The sequence below is a fragment of the Oncorhynchus keta genome, chromosome 31, assembly GCF_023373465.1.
Source record: "Oncorhynchus keta strain PuntledgeMale-10-30-2019 chromosome 31, Oket_V2, whole genome shotgun sequence".
Classification (NCBI taxonomy): domain Eukaryota; kingdom Metazoa; phylum Chordata; class Actinopteri; order Salmoniformes; family Salmonidae; genus Oncorhynchus; species Oncorhynchus keta.
The window spans coordinates 10,083,969-10,098,053 of NC_068451.1; the positions used below are offsets into that span (position 1 = coordinate 10,083,969).

General features: G+C 41.9%; 1 protein-coding gene and 1 long non-coding RNA gene across 5 annotated transcripts; one reads left to right on the forward strand and one right to left on the reverse strand.

The window, feature by feature from the left end:
• Positions 1-3,355: 3,355 nt before the first annotated feature.
• On the reverse strand, positions 3,356-7,907 carry LOC118364375 (uncharacterized). The gene is made up of 4 exons (XR_008087889.1): positions 7,706-7,907; positions 7,408-7,517; positions 5,165-5,232; positions 3,356-3,766 (listed from the first exon to the last, which is right to left on the reverse strand). It is a non-coding gene; the product is annotated as an uncharacterized LOC118364375 (long non-coding RNA).
• Positions 3,689-13,778, forward strand: LOC118364374 (islet cell autoantigen 1-like). 4 transcript variants are annotated; one of them, XM_035745867.2, is made up of 14 exons: positions 3,689-3,824; positions 5,228-5,257; positions 5,368-5,542; positions 5,765-5,837; positions 5,983-6,106; positions 7,917-8,115; positions 8,494-8,619; positions 8,731-8,829; positions 9,275-9,375; positions 9,481-9,521; positions 9,826-9,888; positions 10,058-10,333; positions 11,268-11,360; positions 11,606-13,778. In XM_035745867.2, the coding sequence occupies exons 2-14, from the start codon at positions 5,241-5,243 to the stop codon at positions 11,725-11,727; spliced, it is 1,509 nt and encodes a 502-aa protein (XP_035601760.2). In that variant the 5' UTR covers positions 3,689-3,824; positions 5,228-5,240; the 3' UTR covers positions 11,728-13,778. The 4 variants fall into 4 exon arrangements, with proteins under 4 accessions (XP_035601760.2, XP_035601759.2, XP_035601757.2 ...); XM_035745866.2 differs by lacking the exon at positions 3,689-3,824 and adding an exon at positions 3,850-3,867; XM_035745864.2 differs by lacking the exon at positions 3,689-3,824 and adding an exon at positions 4,198-4,379.
• The last annotated feature ends 307 nt before the right edge of the window (positions 13,779-14,085 follow it).

The following is a 14,085-nucleotide window of genomic DNA, read 5'->3' on the forward strand; positions in this document are numbered from 1 at the left end:
GATGCACATAAATATACATGACATAGATACAGACATAAATGCAATGTAAGGAACTATACTTGAATGGACTTCTGTCATGATGAGACAATCACATCTGTTGGTCAGTGCTTCAATGGAAAGGGAGGGACAATTCTTTCTCCTTTCCTTGATGTTTTGCTGCCATCCCATGGTCGTAACTGTTCCCACAGCATATCTGCTATTTATTTCCTTGATAGTCCATAGTCTGTTACTGTTCAGTATGCTGATGGAAACCATGTTATCGCAGTACAGATGTTGCCTCTTACAAATATGTCTTTATTATGAAAATATTGTGCGCCTCTAGTAATTCAAAGACACATTCTGTTATAATTTGATGCTCTCTCTCCCTTTCCCTTCTCTCTCTCACTCTCTCCATTCAATGGTGCTTCTTTATTGGTTATGTTCACATTGCCAGAGCAAGTTAAATAAACAATAAACATATGTGAGACTATTTCTTTTAAAAACAAAATCAACATTAAACGATTAGAAATTAAAAGTAAAAATTGCACTCAAAATCATTTCTAAAAGACAAAGACATTTCAAGTGTTATATTATCAGCTATGTACAGTGTTTTTAGCCATGTGCAAATAGTTGTAGTACGAATAGTGGGGGAAGATAAATAAGTATTTACAATGTTGTTTGTGCTCCACTAGTTGCCCTTTTCTTATGGCAACTGGCCACAATGCTTGCTGCTGTGATTGCACATTGCAGTATTCCGACTAATAGATATGGGATGTAAATTGTCCGGTGGCGATTTCTATGAATTGTTCAGCAGTCTAATGGCTTGGGGATAGAAGCTGTTGAGGAGCCTTTTGGTCCTAGACTTGGCACTCCGGTAATAATTGCCGTGCGGTAGCAGATAAAGCAGCCAAACCTTGGGTGACTGGAGTCTCTGACAATTTTATGGGCTTTCCTCTGACACCGCCTATTATATAGGTCCTGGATGGCACGAAGCTTGGCCCCAGTGATGTACTGGGCCGTTCACACTACCCTCTGTAGTGCCTTACAGTCAGATGCCAAGCAGTTGCCATATCAGGCGGTGATGCAACCAGTCTGGATGCACTTGATGGTGCAGCTGTAGAACCTTTTGACGATCTGGGGGCCCATGCCAAATCTTTTCAGTCTCCTGAGGGGGAAAAGGTTTTGTCGTGCCCTCTTCACGACTGTCTTGGTATGTTTGGACCATGATAGTTTGTTGGTGATGTGAACACCAAGAAACTTGAACCTCTCGACCCGCTCCACTACAGCCGCATCAATGTAAACGGGGGCCTGTTCGGCCCGCCTTTTCCTGTAATCAACGATCAGCTACTTTGTCTTGCTCATGTTGAGGGAGAGGTTGTTGTCCTGGCACCACACTGCCAGTTCTCTGACCTCCTCCCTTTAGGCTGTCTCATCGTTGTCGGTGATCAGGCCTACCACTGCTGTATCATCAGCAAACTTAATAATGGTGTTGGAGTCATGTTTGGTCACACAGTCGTGGGTGAACAAGGAATACAGGAGGGGACTAAGTAAACAGCCCTGAGGGGCCCCAGTGTTAAGGATCAGCGTGGCAGACATGTTGCTGCCTACTCTTACCACCTGGGGGCGGCCCGTCAGGAAGTCCAGGATCCAGTTGCAGAGGGAGGTGTTTAGTCCCAGAGTCCTTAGCTTAGTGATCGTGGGCCCTACGTGGGCCCTTTTGTCCAGGTGAGAAACGGAGGTGTGGAGTGCGATTGAGATTGCGTGATCTGTGGATCTGTTGGGACGGTATGCGAATTGGAGTGGGCCTAGGGTGTCCGGGAGGATGCTGTTGATGTGAGCCATGACCAGCCTTTCAAAGCACTTCATGGCTACCGACGTGAGTGCCACGGGGCGGTAATCATTTTATCAGGTTACCTTTGCTTCCTTGGGGACAGGAACTATGGTGGTCTGCTTGAAACATGTAGGTATTACAGACTTGGTCAGGGAGAGGTTGAAAATGTCAGACACTTGACAGTTGGTCCGCGCATGCTGTGAGTACACGTCCTGGTAGTCCGTCTGACCCAGCGGCTTCATGAATGTTGACCTGTTTAAAGGTTTTGTTCACCTCAGCAACCGAGAGCGTTATCACATAGTCATCCAGAACAGCTGGTGCTCTTGTGCATGCTTCAGTGTCGCTTGCCTCAAAGCGAACATAAAAGGCATTTAGCTCGTTTGTAGGCTCGCGTCACTGTGCAGCTTGCGTCTGTGTTTCCCTTTGTGGTCCGTAATAGTTTTCAAGCTCTGCCACATCTGACGAGTGTCAGAGCCAGTGTAGTAGGATTCAATCTTAATCCTGTTTTGATGCTTTGTCTGTTTGATGGTTTGTCTGAGGGTATTTCTTAGAAACGTCCGGATTAGTCTCCCGCTCCTTGAGGGCGGCTGCTCTAGCCTTTAGCCTGATGCGGATGTTGTGGATGTTGCCATGGCTTCTGGTTGGGAAATGTGCGTACAGTCACTGTGGGGATGACATCATCGATGCATTTATTGATGAATCCAGTGACTGAAGTGGTGTATTCCTCAGTGCCATTGGATGAATCCCGGGAACATACTCCAGTCTGTGCTAGCAAACAGTTCTGTAGTGTACATCCACGTCATCTGACCACTTCCGTAATAAGTGAGTCACTGGTACTTCCTGCTTTAGTTTTTGCTGGTGAGCAGGAATCAGGAGGATAGAATTGTGGTCAGATTTGCCAAATGGATGGCGGGGGAGAGCTTTGCATGCATCTCTGTATGTGGAGTAAAGGTGGTCTAGGATTTTTTTCTTCCCTTGTTGCACGTGACATGCTGTTAAAAAATTGGCCTGCATTAAAGTCCTCGGCCACTAGGAGCACCGCTTTTGGGTGAGCATTTTCTTCTTTGCTTATAGCCTTATAGAGTTGGTTGAGAGCGGTCTTAGTGCCAGCATCGCTTTGTGTTGGTAAATAGACGGTAAATAGACGCTTTGTGGTGGTAAATATGTCTACTCCAGTGGATGCTGCTGAGGGGTGGACGGCTCATAATAATGGGTGGAACAGAGCAAATGGAAACCATGTGTGTGATGTATTTGCTACCATTCCACCTATTCAGCTCAAACCATTGCCACGAGCCCGTCCTCCCAAATGAAGGTGCCACCAACCTCTTGTGGTACACACGTGGTATTAAAATGTGTCTCATATCAGTCCACTGTGTCTGCATTGCAACCAGATTTCCTGGTCCCTCCCTGTATGAAAATTATTTGGCAGCTATTCTTTGAAAATAATATGTATTTATTTATTTATTTAAAACAGATATTTATCTAATAAAAAGCATAGCTGAAGCACACCCAGATAAAATAATTTTGAGAGTCGCACATTCTATATAAATATAAACTCTCAGTAATTTATTGAGTAAAACACCAACGTTACGGTATGACTGTCTTCTTCAATAATATGTATTTATTTATTTTAAGACAGATATTGATGTCATAAATCAATTGTGCCACCTGACAGTGATTAGGAGGCGGGATCATGATGATTTAAATGGTTTCACTGTCCATATCCTCAGGCGTTGCTGACTGCTGCCCGACGAAAGAACATATATTTTTGGTATCAGCTAACCACATCATATGTTGTGGCAATCTGTCCGTCGATGGCAGTCAATGACGTGGCACACAACCATTGGTTGATGCCCACGCAACGTTTGAGCAGGGGATCTCGACCAATGAGTGCCTGACTACCTCCGAGGTCTGGAAGATCAGATCACAATGCATCTTTTAATCGTCTGCACCTGTCTGAAGATGAGGGCACAATCAGAATGTGGACAAGACAAAACATGCAACTTAGAACCAGGTATAAACAGAGCTTAACAGGTACATATTTTAGGAATAGTGAGGTGAGTTTTCAGAGCAGTGTGATATTATTCTTTTTCCACATTAAATAGGAGCTTGTTAGTAAATGTCCTCTGTAGTGGGCATCAAGCTATTTTTACCTACTGTCCCCATTTAATGTCATTTCTCATATTTACTATCAACCGTGTCCTCAAGGCCACTACAGTTCACATAGGCCTACAATAAATGTATACTATTTTTTTTCCTCCCCAAAACATTATTTGCAACGTGTTTTTTTTCACGACGAACACTTATATAATGCAGGGAGGAAATTCATGCAAACCTATCGCCTTCCGCTTTATTTGCTAATCCCAAATATTTGATCAACAAACGCGACTGCACCCTTTTTTATGGGAACGAGTTTGGTGCGTTGTTACATGACGTCATCGATCATTCAGCGCAAGGATTGTATTCAACAGAATGAGATGCTGATTACGCTGTATAGCCTAGTCAATAATAGTAGAATAAATGTATGGACGTTGGCTATAGCTGAATGGTAGGCTATCAACACAGCAAGGTATGTGATTCTCAATGTAAATTAATTGCTTTTGGTCAATATGTGTTTATTGGCGGCACAAAGGATATGGAGAGGGCAGTCTGGTTCACATACGCTGATGATGCGAAGCGTTCTGTTTATTCTCGTACGGCGGCCGAGTAAACCGGACATTGCATTCATTCATATGCAAGGAATCGTTTTATTATAAATCTTCTGTTATGGCATTATCCTTGGCTATCTGATGATGATAATGTCTTGAACAAGGTGCGTGCTTGCCTTGTCAGCGACAGGCCTAAAACCAGGTACCTTATTATCAGAGGCTGCTGAATCCTGACAGAATATTGCCAGGCCCTTTCGGGTCTGCACTGTTAGCCTACAGACTAGACGTCTAGCATGATAGGTTGAGCCTTGTTTAATTTTGTAAATGGTTATTGAATATATATCTATCCTACCTACCTATTTCTCAATTTAAAAAAATATATTTTTTTTGTTTTCAACTGTCTATGGAGCAAGATAATGAGTCTCCTAACATGATACATTTTATATAAATGTTTTTTTAAAGGTGTATATATATTTAAAAAAATATCCATTCAATAACAGAAGGATTGGGCCAATAAATTTACCATTCTACCAAATCATTTGCCCATGACTCAAGGAAAACAAGCAGGGCAGCAGGTGCACTTGGTGTTGGATGTCAACTTTGTTTTCACAGTAGCTACTTTTGGTTAATATTTGACCTCAACCAATGGGCAGGTAGAAACTCATACAGTTTTAGTCCATTGCCAACACCATTGGTCTAAACGTACCTGGTGAATGGAGTTGAAGTTGGCCTGCAAAGCCATGACAATAACACGTAACCTACGTTACAGGTAACCTGACAAAATGGAGAGGGGAAATTAGTGAGTACACAAACACTCACCATCTTTGAATTAACATCACAAATGTATTTGTTCTTTGCCATATGGTTGATAAAGTAACAAGACTTTGACCGTTTCGGATGTCATTGCAGCGGAGGCTACTCCCGGGAGTATTTTGACCGCTTTATTGAAAGCCAAGACTCGTCTGTTGTGAACAAGTTCCAGCAAAAGTACTGGAAAACCAAACAGAAGATCATCAAGGTCACGGGAAAGAAAGAGGACGAACATGTCGTGGCATCAGACGCAGACCTGGATGGAAAACTGGAGGTTCGCTTCACAGATCAAATGCTTCAAATCTGTTTTGTTACTGTGTCATGGATACATTGTCATAGATACAGACAACTGTTGTGCCAATTACCAAAGACCTGACAATATCAAGTATCAACCTCTGTTCATCTCACATAACATAGGCAGATGATTGTTAAAGATTTGCATAAAATGCATATATATTTGTTGACTGGCATAAGTCATTTTTCCATGGCACTGTAGGTGTTTCACTCTGTCCAGAGAACGTGCATGGAGCTATTGAAGGTGATCGAGCAGTACCAGAGAAGAATCTGCTGTGAGTCTTTTCACCCTCACATCTGGCACCCGCTTCCATGTCGGACCCAGTTACATCTGGGTACCCAAGGTTCTTCTGGACCCGGATTCTAAAGCCCTGTTCAATCCTCTGAGTTCTACCATGTGGTTCTATCCCTTCTCTTCAGTTCTATCCCAGGAGGAGAATGAGTTGGGACGGTTCCTGCGCTCACAGGGCTCCCAGGACCGGACCAGGGCTGGAAAGATCATGCAGGCTACCGGGAAGGCTCTCTGCTTCTCCTCCCAGCAGAGGTTTGTACCTGAACCACACTACCAGAGGACAGACAGACACACTGGATATTGCCGTGTCGATAGATAGACAGAATAGGGGGCTTACATTACAAGGTAGAGACAGACTACTATCCTGCATGTCTGTCTCCCTCTACTAGAGGAAATGAGACAGACTACTAGTGTAGTAAGACAGACATGTAGGATAGTAGTCATAGGCGCCGTGTCCATAAGGCTAGGGGAATTAAATTGGCAAAATGATTTAGCCTACTCCTGTCTATACAAAAAAATGTCATAATTCAAAATAGGCTACTACACCAGAAAGCATGATTTGTCCACAGAGGATCATTAGCTTATTTTAAAATGGGAGGAAGGTAGCTTAGCTGTTAAGAGTGTTGGGCCAGTAACTGAAAGGTCGCTGGTTTGAATCCTTGAGCCGACTAGGTGAAAAATGTGTTTAGTGCCCTTGAGCAAGGCACTTTACCCCAATTGTACCTGTAAGTCACTTTGAATAAGAGCATCTTCTAAATGTAAAAAAAGATTTGCTGTGAATTGTTTTAAATCGCATTGCCTACAGTCGGAAGGGCCCGCAATTTCTTCAGCGTGCGCGGCAAATACCAAATAGATGATTGTTGAGTTGTGACTGCCAGTGAAAAGCAGAGGCTCAGCCAGGCATATTGCAATATTTCAAAATCCAATCGTGGGAAAAAAATAGTTTTGAAAGCAAATGGCTGTTGCTGTAAAGAGAGGACGATGAAAATACTGTCTTTTAGTTATCAAAATTCTCAACATAATTAAGCGAACAAACTTATCAGCACCATCCGCTATATATCCCCGGTGAGTGTTCACTGATCAGTGCCACTTGAAAGTTTGTTTTTGGACAATCATTTCCTCTTCCGGGTTAGATGGACGTCATATTGTATGTATTTGTGTCTCTTTCAATTTTTTAAAATTCTCAGCAGACTAGGTTACCCTGTAATTGTTGTCGTATTTATAAAAAAATATTCTGCTTATAAAGTGTAGTAGAATTGCATGAAATGTGTTTATGAAAGGCCACATTTCTTCCTGTGCAAAGAAAGAAGAATCATATCTGATATAGCCTGTAGCTCTGTCACTACACGCTCAGCCGTGCATTGAACAGTCTTTTTTTGCAAACAGTGATTGAGTTATATTATTAGCCTATATCATGACTATCCAATCTACTCATCACATTATGAATAGTGGGCTCTTACATATCTTACATAAGTCTGCAAATGTGACGATGCATAGAATGTTATATTTATAAAGGTACATTTTTGGGGGGTGAAAATGAACTTGAAACTCACACACTATGAGTAGTCTCCCTCTTACAGAGGAGAAGACAGACTACCAGTGTAGAGAGACATGAGATAGAAGATTGCGTCAATTGGCTCCTAAGGGACAGGCTAGGAGTCTGCTGTGTGGAGACAAAAAGAGAAAGAAAACGGCATACAGTGACAGCTTTGTATTCCGACAGACATAGGCCTGCACTGTATCAACACAGTACCCAGAGTGTTTGAATAGAAACTGATGACTCACAATTGAGAGAGTGCTATGATAATCCATGTTGTTTAGGTGAAGGTTTATCAGTGTATGTTTACTTACTGTTTGCTGCTACATCTTTAAGCTTTAGTAACAATAACCCAGTCAAAAGATTCAGGAGCAGAAAAAAGGTGAACAGACAATCATCTTCTATCTAAATGGATATTTTCGTCCAGCTGCTGCTCCTCACTCACTCATCCACATTGTGTCAGCTGCACTTCATTTGGATGAGTGGATTTGTTCTCTGTTGATGACAGTCTTTTGTCCCCCTCAGGCTGTCTCTGCGTAGTCCTTTGTCTCGCCTCTACCAGGAGGTGGAGACTTTCCGATACCGGGCCATCTCTGACACCTGGCTGACGGTGAACCGCATGGAACAGTCCAGGACGGAATACCGTGGAGCACTGCTCTGGATGAAGGATGTATCCCAGGAGCTCGATCCAGACACACACAAACAGATGGAGAAATTCCGCAAGGTTAGCATACTCTCTTTAGATATAGGTCTCAATCATATGAAGTCAGTGGGCCAGATTGATTAAGCATTTGTACCAGTTTCTTTAGAGCAAATTTAAATCAGAATTTCATAGAATCAAACAGAAAATGGAAATTGTTATATTTACCACTAGATGGTGCAATTTACTGTCAATGTGTTGTGTGTGATTGTGTACTTCAGTGTGGAGCTGATTCATGGGAACTAGGGGAAAGGCATGTTTTGTGTTGGTTTACACTCAAGGGTTATCTTGAGTGAGAAAGACTTCAGTTGCACTTGCAACATCAGTGTATTCTCATGTGTGATCTTTATTCCATGCAATGTTGTGCCTGTCTTTCTTCTGTTGAGTAATATTTCATCTCAGGTTCAAGTGCAGGTGCGAACCACTAAAACAAGCTTTGACAAACTGAAGAATGATGTCTGCCAGAAAGTCGATTTATTAGGAGCCAGCCGCTGCAATCTGCTTTCTCATGTTTTAACCACATACCAGGTACACTGGAATATCAAGGAGTGGTGTATGCACAGAAAGTAAAATAACAATTATTGCATAATAGTAATTGTTGGCTCCAGCCTTGTGCTAATAAGTATGTGTGTGTTTCAGACCACCCTGTTGCACTTCTGGGAGAAGACGTCTCACACTATGGCTGCCATTCATGAGAGCTTTAAGGGCTGCCAGCAATATGAGTTCTCTACAATCAAGGTGAGGGAGGCCTCTATCATATTTTTTATTTTATTTAACTAGGCAAGTCAGCTAAGAACAAATTATTATTTACAATGACTGCCTACCCCGGCTAAACCCTAACCCGGACGACACTGTGCCAATTGTGTGCCGCCCTATGGGACTCCCAATCACGGCCGGTTGTGATACAGACTGAAATCGAATCAGGGTCTGTAGTGATGCCTCTAGCACTGAGGTGCAGTGCCTTAGATCGCTGTTCCACTCGGGAGCCCTGTCATCTTTGTCAGGATTTTGGAAACGATGAACAGTCCGTTTTTATATCTATGATATACTCAAAAGGTGTCTGTACAGTGTTTTACTTTACAATAACGAAGAACGGTGTGTTTCACCATAAGGCCGCACTTAGATGACAGCACTCGGTGTCATGTCTTGTGACGTTGTCCGTATGTTATTCTTCTCCTTCCAGAGCCTCCAAGACCCCATGGATAAACTGTCATCTCAGGGATCGAAGAAGAGGGAGAAGAAAGTCCAAACAAAGACTGATCTTGAGGAGACTGCAGATGGCCAGTAAGTGAAATCCACACATGACAGAATTAATTTAAAGTCTTACATTATGGTACACAGGATCCTATACTGTACACTACATGTAATGTGTTTTTTTGTTGTCCTTAGACTTATCTCAATAGATCCCAATGAAGAGTCCAATGAAGAAGGTAACGGACAACAGTGTATTTATGAATATTTCAACTAATTAAAAAGCCATTGTAACGCACACTTGTTCTATATTGATGGATTTAGGGCTAGATTAAATCAGATTCCCGACACCCGCATAGCTGTTGTGTTGCCCGTGTCTGAGGTGGAATTGTGTTAGAGCTGTCAAATCCACAAGTGGCTACCGGTATTATGCCCATCACGGACATTGCCATTGGCTGCATGGAATCCGGATGAAAGCTTAATTTGATTGAATCTAGGCCTTAAACCTAGTTACCATGCACTTTTCACTCTCATCCTGCGCAGCTCAAACCAAGACACCTTCTGGACAATTCTTTGAAGAAATTGACCTTAATAGACAAATGACAGGTAATGTACAGAAGCACCACCTCAACGTATGTGTCCTAAATGAATATCAGAGAAAAATATATGAACAGATCATGTGAAATTATTTCACCCTAAAAAACAGAATCAACTACCCATTATTAGGCCCCACTGTCCACCTCTAAATAACACAGTATTTGATTGGTTATTCCAGGGCCTGAGGATCTTCTCTCAGCCTTCTCTCGTCAGGAGCAGGAGGAGGGTGGAGAGAGGGACAGCATGGCCTTGTTGAATGAGATTCTGGGCAGCACGTCTCTGGATGAGGGCGAGTTCTCACAGGAGTGGCAGGAGGTGTTTGGTAAGGGGGACCAGGGGAGCGGAGCCACGAGTAGAGGGGGCCTAGTGGAACCCCAGCAGGAGGAAGACTCCATCTTCCTCCCATCTCACCTCCTGGACCAGAACAGGAACAATCTCCAATCTTCGCTCTCAGGTCAGAGATACAACACTGTTGTGCATATTTATTAATTGGTCAGATTGCATTGCTCTTCATTGAAAACAAACCATGTGAAGCATCACTGTATAGTTCTTCCAAAACACAGGATGTTGTGGAGAGAAAGCATGTAAAAGATCATCCTTGATTAAATTGAGGAGAAATCCCTGACCAGAGTATGAAGCATGCTACAATTGAATCAATTTGTATTGGCGTAATTAAATTCAACCCTGTGGTTGGTTAGATTTTATGAATGAGCCCAGAAATACATAATTAGGGCTGTGCAGTCAGCCTTGACAGTTTTTCTTCTCTCTGAATAAGTACTTCAACAAATAAACCTTTTTTTCACCATGCGTAACTATTTCCACAGAGAAAAGTGGCCCTAAAATGTTTTTGTTTTTTTAAACTACAGCTGTATAAGTAATAGGCACTGGCTATTTGATTTGCTTACCCATAGCTAATTACTAATCTCTTTCCATTCCATTTCTCTCTGGGTCTGGGCAACGACTACTAGTCCATCATCTGTTTTTGTGTTTGTCTATATTCACCGTACGGGCTAGTGAAGTGAACAGTCATACTGAAATATAATCTTTAAACCTCATGTGGATCTAAATGTATTATTAAATAAGTTTCCATTTCACACCACACTTGTACAGGGTAAAAACATACTTACTAGTGCATGCGTGAAACTGGACAGATATAATTAAGTACCCCTTATTTGACCTTTGAAATGGTTATGGACTGACAATTGTATTTTGGAGAACATGCATAGATTTGGTAAAGACATGCAGTGTTCAATAATTGCAATATTCTTGTCTATTGCACAAAGTCCTGTTCATACAAAAGGTCTGTGTGAAAGTAATTTATGGTCTCCTGGATCGAGCAACGATGTGTATCCCCTCAAGATGGGTCTAAATCTGCATCTCCCTTCCAGATTGGGCCACGAGCATTCCACAGCCCATCTCCCAGGCAACAGAGCAATCATCTGGAGCCAATCAGAACCCCTCTAGGCCAACAGCAGCGAGAGGTAGGATTGGGCCAAACGAGTAAAACATATGAATAGAATTGAAAGAAAGGGTTTAGCTCATAAAAAAAGCTGTTTCCAGCAAGAACCTGTGTTTATGAGCGCTTTCGGAGTACTTGTTGGGTATAAATATTACCAGGAATAGCACAATGTCTGAGTCAGATGAAGCCCTGTATTAAACAAGACTTTACTATTCAACATCCAAGTTTACTGTGTGAGATGGTTTACCTTTGGTTCTGATTGTACAGAGACGCCAGAGACCGCCAAAGACCTTTCAGCCTGGTTTAACCTGTTCGCCGACTTGGACCCTCTGTCAAACCCAGACGCAGTAGGCAGGAGTGGTCAGGAGCATGAGCTTCACAACGCATAGATCTGCGACCTGATTCACGTCTAGGGATCCTACGCTATAAGTTAGCATAATGCACAACAAGGTTATGGTTATTTTGTTAACATCTGTTCTAGGGTCATCTCTCTCAACCAGTCCTACTCCTTACCATTGAGTTAAACAACAAATTGACCCTGGACCAGCTGTTAAGGATGCATTTACTGTATCAATCAATTGAGCTTGAAATCATGAATTCCAAAAGAAAACAAATGTTGTCTTTTTATGTTTGACATGATTTATCAATGTTTATACGTTACATTGTCAGAGGGTAGATGCTTTCAACAACCAAAATATGTACGAAGGATTCAAGATGAGCTTTTTCAGAATTATTGCCTTGTCATTCGGGTATACCTGTAAGCCTTCTGGTGGTGACAATGAGGCCTTTGCACCCATCTCAACAATAGAAAAATCAGTATACAGTATGAAAGGGTAAAATAAGTATCCGTTTTATCTGATAGATCATACATTTATTGCATGTTTTGTGTATTCCTTATTTAGTCGTGTGTGATTGTACTCACAATATGTTACTGTTGACAATAACATATCTAACATTTGATTTATTTGAGATGCCTTGGAATAAATTTAAGGCGCGTTAGAGCAGACGCACTAGACAGCCGACAATGTACCTTTAAGACATTTTCGGAAATCCTATTCACGGTTACCACTGCACATGTCGGCTCAAGCGTAAATGACCTTAGTCTGTTCTATAGCACGCCTCAGTTTGAATCCCAGCCTAGGTGTACATTTATTAACTAGCTGCACCTTTTCAAGTACACAATCTGTATTATATTGCTTGGAGAGCAACCTGTGGAAGGGCGAGAATACATACAGTGGGGCAAAGAAGTATTTAGTCAGCCACCAATTGTGCAAGTTCTCCCACTTAAATATGAGAGGCCTGTAATTTATCATAGATACACTTCAACTATGACAGACAAAATTAGGGAAAAAATTCCAGAAAATCACATTGTAGGATTTTTTTATGAATTTATTTGCAAATTATGGCGGAAAATAAGTATTTGGTCAATAACAAGTTTCTCAAACGTTTTCTGTAAGTCTTCACAAGGTTTTCACACACTGTTGCTGGTATTTTGGCCCATTCCTCCATGCAGATCTCCTCTAGAGCAGTGATGTTTTGGGGCTGTTGCTGGGCAACACAGACATTCAACTCCCTCCAAAGATTTTCAATGGGGTTGAGATCTGGAGACTGGCTAGGCCACTTCAGGACCTTGAAATGATTCTTACGAAGCCACTCCGTTGCCCGGGCGGTGTGTTTGGGATCATTGTCATGCTGAAAGACCCAGCCACGTTTCATCTTCAATGCCCTTGCTGATGGAAGGAGGTTTTCACTCAATCTCACGATACATGGCCCCATTCATTCTTTCCTTTACACGGATCAGTCGTCCTGGTCCCTTTGCAGAAAAACAGCCCCTTACCTATTGCAGATTGTCTTCCCAGCCTGGTACAGGTCTACAATTTTGTTTCTGGTGTCCTTTGACAGCTCTTTGGTCTTGGCCATAGTGGAGTTTGGAGTGTGACTGTTTGAGGTTGTGGACAGGTGTCTTTTATACTGATAAATTCAAACAGGTGCCATTAATACAGGTAACAAGTGGAGGACAGAGGAGCCTCTTAAAGAAGTTACAGGTCTGTGAGAGCCAGATATCTTGCTTGTTTGTAGGTGACCAAATACTTATTTTCCACCATAATTTGCAAATAAATTCATTAAAAAATCCTACAATGTGATTTCTTTCTCATTTTGTCTGTCATAGATGAAGTGTACCTATGATGAAAATTACAGGCCTCATCTTAAGTGGGAGAACTTGCACAATTGGTGGCTGACTAAATACTTTTTTGCCCCACTATGTTGTAACTGGTTTTAAGTGTGTAAACAATGATTAGAGAATATTTACATTTTATTAATTGTTGAGTGCTGAAGCGTCCATTTTGATTTTGTCAGTAAAAATGTTGCTAAATGAGACTAACTTATTAGAATTAAAGTATTGCCCTTATCTACATTAAAGCCTTGTTTATTCCTGTTATCTTACGTATTGTTGCTTTATTTGAATGCTGCAAAGCTATGCTGTTCCTCTATTGTCAGGTTACAACCACCACAAGACTGTATTCTTCCTCTGGTTAATTAGCTTTGAATAGATCGAATGCACACATCCCACTATGAATCCCTGAAGCATATGCTGTCACTGTAGGCTTTCTCTGAACCATGAAACTAATAAGCCAGGTTAAGGGGTTCAAGTCAATCTGTATCGCAGATGTTCAGCGCTATGGCATGCTTAAAATAACATTTCTGATTGAGATCAAACGCAGGAACATTGCCTTTATATAAATTTG

Coding starts and splice junctions, on each gene's coding strand:
- LOC118364374 (XM_035745867.2), top strand. Junction 5,838..5,982: donor GTACCAGAGAAGAATCTGCT/GTGAGTCTTTTC, acceptor CCTTCTCTTCAG/TTCTATCCCAGGAGGAGAAT. Junction 8,116..8,493: donor AGATGGAGAAATTCCGCAAG/GTTAGCATACTC, acceptor ATTTCATCTCAG/GTTCAAGTGCAGGTGCGAAC.